Below are 7,587 nucleotides of genomic sequence, written 5' to 3' on the forward strand. Positions count from 1 at the left end.
CTTTCAAGTTAATCATGCACCGTCCCCGAATCCTCACACGCCCATCCCTCGCTGACACTGAGCAGCCAACACGCACAGTGTTGGGGTTCAAGGGCCCGGGACAGTTCAGCTTGCTGAAACAGCGTTGCAGAGCGGCGCCGTTCGACACTCTTCCCAGGCTGTAAGGAGATGGTAATATGAAACAGCTGGCCAAAAACATTTATCCATCCATCCATTCATCCATCCGTCCATCCTTTGCACCTTCTTCATTCATGGCTAATGCCCTGCAGCCCCGGTGAGCCCAGCACTCCCCCATGCTCTGATCAGCACTTCACTAGAGCAAGAGGCATCCGCCCTGTGCCCACGGTGTCACAAGTGACAGCATCGTCCCCTACAGGCTCAGCGTGGATCAGCAGCGGGTTCTGCAGAGCGCAGCCCCGGCAAACCCTTTGCCCTGGAGGCGCTCGTGACTTTGGCGCATAAAAGGTGACACCGGTCCCCAAAAAGGCCTTGTCACCCCATGGCACCTGCTGCGTCAGGCACACACCTGGTTTTGGGGCTTGCAGTAATATCTGGGAGCGGGTGGCCCTGTGTAGTGAGAGTCCGCCCAGGGTGGGCACCCGTGGTCACCCTGGGCCTCCTGCCTACCCGAACTAGTGTGACAGGAACCGAGCCTGCAGCAGCTACCGTATATGAAGCATCACAAGGCGGGTGCTGGCAGCCAACAGCCACGGAGAGAGGCACCCTGCAGCCCCGTCACAGAACGCAGCACCCGTGGAGATGGGGGAGAGCCTCGTGGGGCACGGAAGGAGACGAGAGACGGCAGAAAAAGCCTGGTGAGGCTCTATCTCGCCAAACGGGTGCCTTGTGCGTGGCCTAGCCACTGCCTGGTCCTGCGCATGTTCCCCCACACGCGTCGCAGCTCTGCTCGGGTGGCTCTTCAGGACAGTGTGCGGCAGCGCAGCTGAGAGCCAGGGCAGGCCTAGCCCTGCAGCGCAGTGTCGCACATAGGCCTTGCAGCCAGGCTCGTCTCTGAGGAGACGCTGCTGCTCCAGTGCCTTTTGCTCCGGATCCCAGCAGGACAAAGCTCCCCCTTGGCCTGGATACAGCTATTTGGCTCAGGATTTCCAAGACCTGCCTGCTTTAGCCTGGAGGATCTGGCTAGGACTGATTTCAGCAGATATTTTCCAGTCTCCCTGCTCCCTGACTTGCTCTGTAAAAAATGCATGGCTGTCTGAACCTCTGGATTTGGGGATTTTTGGCAGGTGCTTGTTCTTCCTCTCCCATCCGAGGAGCGGAGAGCAGATATGCCCGTCTCCTCTCCCGCTGTCACGCTCTGCGGAGCCGGAGTTTCACTGGGCAGGGCAGGCAGCTCCCGCGCGCACTGGGCGGCTGGCTCGCTGTGCGCGCCGGGGCACGCTCTGCCCGCGCGCACGAGGGCTCTCCTGGCTAGGAGCTCTTCCCTGCTGCTGGAGTCACCTCAAAACAATGTGGCTGCAGGAGGAGGAGGGAGGAGGGCTCTACCCCAGGCAGGGATTGCGAATGGAAATACCAATGAGATGACACCATTGGCGGAGAAGCACTGGCAGAGCAAGAAAACGCTGCGGTTTCCATCCACATGGCTGTGACCCAGGGATGGAGAAAAGGTGGGAACGGCTTTGGAAGTTGCAAGTGATTCGTCTCTCTGTGGCCTTGGCCAGTTCTGCGCTGAGGAAGGGCAGGCTGAGCCCTGCGCACTGAAGCCAGCCAAAACCCCATCAAACTGCGGCGCGGCCGAGTGGCCTCTGTCCATATGCAGCCATTCCCGAGCTCTCTTACCCACTGCGGCTACGTGGCCAGCTTTGTGCTCAAAGATAGTGATTCCTGCGAGTCAAAATCTTGCCTGACTAACTGCAGGAATGATTCTGTTAGCCCTGGCCTGCTAGGAAACTCTTCTGTAACTGAATGGAAGCCAAAAATATCAGCACAGCTGTGTTTTCAGCCACATTTTTCAGGTTAGTAAAAGGAAGGAAAGGGAAAGGGAAAGGGAAAGGGAAAGGAAAGGGAAAGGGAAAGGGAAAGGGAAAGGAAAGGAAAGGAAAGGAAAGGAAAGGAAAGGAAAGGAAAGGAAAGGAAAGGAAAGGAAAGGAAAGGAAAGGAAAGGAAAGGAAAGGAAAGGAAAGGAAAGGAAAGGAAAAGAAAAGGGGGAAAGGAAAAGGGGGAAAGGAAAAGGGGGAAAGGAAAAGGGGGAAAGGAAAAGGGAAAAGGGAGAAAGGGGAAAGGAAAAAGAAGAAAGGAAAAAGGGGAAAGGGGAAAGGAAAAAGGGGAAAGGGGGAAGACCAATGGAAGACAAAGCAGAAGATGGCATTGGTTTGTTCAGAGGATAAGGGTAGGTTTTGCTGTCTTTGGGATTGGTTTTCTTGGGGGGGGGATAATTCCTGAGAAACACTGTATATATATATATATGTATATGTATATAATCGCACTTGATTAGGAAAAGGAGAAAAACTCTGTCAGAGGCTGGATGGAAGATGCTGGAAAGACTCTGGGACAGCCCTGGATGTGCCCTGCGTTTTACTTCTATCTAATGCAGCTCGCTCTCCCGAGGATGCCGCCTGGGGTCAGGACCTTGTCTGCGAGGTGCAGTGAGACCTCCAGCAGCACGGGGATCCTCTCGCAGGAGCAGGGGCGGCACCTGGAGCATTTCAGGATGTGGGAAGCAGTGGATGGAGCATGGGAGGTCTGTGCTGTGCCTGCCGGACTCCCAGCACTGTGGGAGTCACTCCGGTGACATGTCCTGGCCTGAAGTGTGGCACTGCCAGCTCTTCCAGCACGAGGCCGGGCTGGGCTCCGAGGCGAAAGGTCCTGCCCACATGAAAGACTTTCTCTCCACTGCGGGTAACAAACAAGGCAAGGGAGGAAGTGTCCCTCTTCCTGACACCCAGGGTACCTCTGTTTGCAGAGCTTGGTGCACGGAAAATAACACCCACCAGAGCCCCGCAAAACCCCAGCGAATCCCCTGCCCAGCACGAAGGAGATAAGAAACCCGCCCCCGTGCCTGCAGCTTGGCCACCTGGCTCTGCCACCGGGACAGCAGCGACAAGCCCTGACGGCTCCCGGTGCCACCGAGAGCCCGAGCGCGCGTGGAGCTGGGCGCTGAGCCCTGCCAGGAGCGGGGGCCAAACCTGAATTTCCAGCCCGGAGAGCGGCTGGCAGGCCCGGGAGCTGCAGTGATTGGCGGCAGGTTTTTCAGGTCCCTGCCCGCCGCACACACGCGCCCTGCTGGTACTTAAGCTGCTGCCGAGGACCTGTGGGGACTTTGTTTTGCACGCTGCCTGCTCCCAGGTAAGTGCCAGCTCCCAGCTGGCGCTGCAGGGGCGCGCAGGGGAACTGTGGGGCTGGGGCAGCGGTGGGAGAGCCCTGTCCTGGCACAGGAGGGGACAGCAGGGGACCTGGTGGCTTCGGCAGCCACTGCTGCTGCTCTCAGCTGCGATTGCAGCTGCAAGGCTGAGCGCGGTGATTGCAGGACACGTCACAGGTGGCTGTGGCTCCGCTGCGTCAGGGTTCCTGTTTGTTTTCAGAGTCTCCGTCCCACCTTATCCGGTGCAGCAGTCCCCATCAGTGTCATCGGCAGCAGGAAGCCAGCAGAGCTGGGGACAGCAGGTGCAGGGAGGGCAGCAGGGTCCCTTTGCACAGCAGCCCCCGCCCCCGCTTGCTGCTTGCAGCCAGGCGGTGGCAGGAAACAGCTGCAAGCTGAAAGCGGCGGGTGCCCCCCGGCCGCCTCGGGCCTCCCTGGGGAGCAGGGTGCGACGGCAGGAGCAGCGGCAGCCGCAGGAAGTGGCCACTGCTCCACCCCGTCACTGCAGACTCGCCTCGAGCCTTGGTCCCTCTCCGGCATCTCGGGGTGGAGGTGTCCCTACCGCCCCAGCCCCTCTGCCCCGTGGGGTGCCCCTCTCTGCAAGGGCTTTTATTCCCAATGTGCGGTACGGATTGCGCTCGCCACAGCTGGCAGCTTTTGGAGCCTGCCTGTTGGCTGCTCCCCCAAAGGTACCACCGAGGTGCCTTTGAGTAGCTCGTGGCCGTGCGGACAGGGAGCAGCATGGCCAGCAGCTGCGCGTCTCGCGTGCCGAGGCTTTGCTGCCACAGCACCTCCAGTGTTGCCAGCTCCATCGCAGCGAGTCACCTCCAGCCATGGACTGGCACTGCTGAGGGTGGGCACAGCCTGCACGGGTAACGCAACCCTCCAGGCTGATAGTTAGCACCTTTTACACAGGGAAAAAAAAAAAAAAAAAAAAAAAAAAGGTCTTCCAAAGTTTCTCCATGGTTTTGACGGATTAAAAGTAACGTAGGCAAGAAAATCACCCCGCTGGCAGGAGGAAGGGTCCTGTACAGCCCAAGGGCCAGGCCTGGCCTGGAGTTCAATGGAGCTGCCGAGCGGTGAGAAAGAAGGAAGGAGAAAACATCGAGAGTCACGTGCCGGGTCCTGCACACTGCCAGCGGGTGGGAAATTGTGCATCCTGCAGGGAATCACCTCGGGCACCGGAGATTGTCAGGAAGAGCAACGGCCCTGAATACGAAGCTGTAAAGTTGAGTCGCGTGTTTCTTATGCAAAACCATGCAGAGAGTGGTGCAGCAGGAGCTGCGGGGCCGGGAGTGCCCAGCCCGCTGCTACGTCATGCCCCAGTGCTGAGGGAGGCCTCGCTCCAGGGTGGTGGGGTCCATGCGGCCACTGGGAACACTCTGGCCTTATGCAATGGCTCTTACAGGCAGCGTCTCAGTGACTCAAGCAGACAAGGCCATTTCACAACCACCACCAGTCTATTTATAAGCCCCTGCTCAACTGTGAGAGGCTCCGCCGCTTTTTGGGGCAAAGGAGAAGGTGTTGCAGCCTGTTGGGAGGGGGAGAGCTGGCTCCCTGCAGCCTGACGAGCGGTTTGGGAGCTGAGCCCCTTCCCAGGGCTGCTGCCAGAGGCGAGAGACAAGGGTGTGGAGTGAGCGCCAGGTGAGTCAGCCCCGCGCGCAGGAGCACCATCAGGTTGCCAGGATGCCAGGATGGAGGCTGCTCCCCCCGGCACCGACTCATGCTGGCTGGGGAAACATCGAGGTGGTGCCATGTCCAAGCGCAACCAGGGGCTCGTGCGCATTTTCTGAGGGCAACCTTCACCTTTTAGTTGACTGAAGGGGCTGGCGCAAAACTCAGGAGCAGAACTCTGAGCCCTGTGGAAGAAGGGTGAAGGAATCACCCGAGGCGAAACATCCTTGCCGTGTGTTTTGGGGCCCAACCTGCCAGAGCAAGGGGGCCCTGGGGCTCCGCAGGAGGCTGCAGTGCCTGGCGGAGACACCAGGCACTGATGTTAGCGAGGGAGGTGACAACCCCATAGGACACTGCTCTGCAAGGACAGGCGGGGCAGGGACAGTGCCTGTTCCTTGCATGCATGCAGAGACATTGAATGGGAGGGAAAATGAAGTGGTGCAGCCGTTTGGCAGCAGCCTGGGGCGTGTGGGATACAACAGAGGCACTCACCAGGAGGGGCTGAAGCCATCGCCAGCTCCGAGACCTCCTCCCCAGCGGATCCTGCCTCGCGGGGCTGGAAAGGTGCCTAGGGAGATGGGGGAGAAGCAAAAGAAAGAAAAACCCTACGCTGCCTTCACCAGGCTGCCTGCCAGAGCCTGTGCCCTGTCCCAGAGAGTAAGCAACATTTCTAATGAATTAGCCACCCCCCTGGCCCCTGCGTGCCCGTCGCTCTGACATCACCCCCCGCAAGTGCCGCCCAGGTCTAAATAGGGCTGTAAACAGGAATCGTCGCGGCAGGAGTCATGCCGGCTATAAATACTGCGGCAGGGGGTGCCGAGCCAGGACGGGCTGCATTTTCCTGCCGGCTGGGGATGGTGAGACAGGCCGGGCAGGCCACGGCTGTGGGGAAACGGAGACAGGGGCCGAGGTGCCCGTGAGCTGCCCCGGGGATGGGGCTGTGCCCTGCCACGGCAGCGTGAGGGGATGAGCAGCAGCGCTGGCCTCTCTCCCCACAGCGCCCAGTCCCGCAGCCCTGCCCGGGAGGAGATGGCCACAGAGCAGCCCGTGGCGCCCACCGAGGAGCAGCTGGAGATCCTGGAGTACAACTTTTGCAAGGTGGACAAGCACCCCGATGCCACCACGCTGTGCCTCATTGCGGCTGAGACGGGGCTTTCCGAGGAGCAGACCCGGGTGAGTGCGGGTCCCTCAACCCAGCCCCACTGCCCTGCATGCTTCTGGCTTGCACCCCTGCTGTACCCTCTGTCCCCATGTGCTCCCCGAAACCTCCCGCTTGGTCCCAGATGTCCCTGGGCCCTGTGCTCTGGGTGGCTCCACACCTGGGCTTCCAAGCAAAGCAGCTCCATCCCAGCCCTTCAGGTTGCCTGGCTGCGATGCAGGTGGTTTATACAATTTACACACTCCTCAACTCACAGTGGGGTCGGGAGGGGCAAAAGAAAGGAGCTCCAGCCCCCAAGAAAAGCGCTTTGCAAAGAGCTCCCAGTCCAGCTCACCCAGCAGAGCCCAAGGGGTGGGTGCCAAGCAGCAGCACCCTCTCCTGGGGAAGCGCTGGTGTTCACTCCTCCAAAGCAGCACTGGGCCTTTTTTTCTTGAAGTGAGGACTAAGCACAGGCTCTGTGGAGGCCTCTCGAGATACCTGCCCTGAGAGTCCTGTCTCTTCTGGAGCATGAGGTGCCCCTAGATGTCTGGAGATGGAGATCGCGGTGCGGGAGGGATGGAGAGCCGGGTGCTGGACTGCAAGGTGCCTGCACTGCAGGCACTTCTACCCTGCCTTTTAAAGCTGTTTGTCCTTAAATCTCCTGAGATTTAGTCTCCCCGTTTTGCGTCTCATCCTGGACGCTCAGCACTAAAACAGGGCCCTGCCCCACCTTCCAAGGTCCAGACCGAGCACGAGAAGAGGGTTTGGAAGAGGGTTTTGGCTGCCCACATGGGCCAAAAGACTGTCCAGGCCAGAGGTGCTGCCCGCGCTGCCTGCCCAGCAGCACCACAGCAGCTAGGAGATGCGGCAGGTCTGCCTGGCCCCGCGCCCTCAGCGCCTCTTTCTCTTCCTTATTCCTCCAGAAATGGTTCAAGCAGCGTCTGTCGGAGTGGCGGAAGTCTGAAGGGCTGCCCTCGGAGAGCGGCTCTGTCAGGGACTAGGGGGTGCTGCTCCCATCCCTGTGCCCGCGGCCTGCGATGGCAAAGCCCTCGGAAGCCCCACAGAGTGGGTTTCCCCTGGCGCCGTACATTCTGCGATGCAAACCAATACCCTGCTATTTAATATAATCTTTATTTAAAGTGTACATAACCAGGAAAAAGGAGAAAAAAAAGATATTATATACAGATACATACAGCTTTCAATGCTGCATAACCTGCCAAGCAGTTCATATCCTTAACAGGGGCTGCACAGGGCCAGGCAATCTCATGCCTGTGTCCTGGCCTCGCAGAAAAGCTACACTGAAAACTGAAAATATAGTGGAAACAAGAAAATAAAAATATATAAAATAAATAAAATATAAAATAAAATAAAAATGCCTTAACACCCAGAGCAGAGGCTACCTGGAAAAGCTTGAGTGCCGTTAGCGTGATCATGGTTAGCTCCAGATGCAAACGGTAGC

The 7,587-nt window shown here is 58.7% G+C and overlaps 1 protein-coding gene across 2 annotated transcripts; it reads left to right on the plus strand.

Annotated features, from left to right (window-relative positions):
- Nucleotides 1–3,062: 3,062 nt before the first annotated feature.
- HOPX (HOP homeobox) lies at nucleotides 3,063–7,262 on the plus strand. Of its 2 annotated transcripts, none has more exons than XM_088531549.1 (3): nucleotides 3,063–3,303; nucleotides 5,989–6,163; nucleotides 7,052–7,262. In XM_088531549.1, the coding sequence occupies exons 2-3, from the start codon at nucleotides 6,020–6,022 to the stop codon at nucleotides 7,127–7,129; spliced, it is 222 nt and encodes a 73-aa protein (XP_088387675.1). In that variant the 5' UTR covers nucleotides 3,063–3,303; nucleotides 5,989–6,019; the 3' UTR covers nucleotides 7,130–7,262. The 2 variants fall into 2 exon arrangements, with proteins under 2 accessions (XP_088387675.1, XP_088387677.1); XM_088531551.1 differs by lacking the exon at nucleotides 3,063–3,303 and adding an exon at nucleotides 5,736–5,847.
- Nucleotides 7,263–7,587: the final 325 nt, after the last annotated feature.

This window comes from Tinamus guttatus, unplaced genomic scaffold, assembly GCF_059628265.1.
Source record: "Tinamus guttatus ecotype Peru unplaced genomic scaffold, ASM5962826v1 Tinamus_guttatus_pri_ptg000423l, whole genome shotgun sequence".
NCBI classification, from domain to species: Eukaryota; Metazoa; Chordata; class Aves; order Tinamiformes; family Tinamidae; genus Tinamus; species Tinamus guttatus.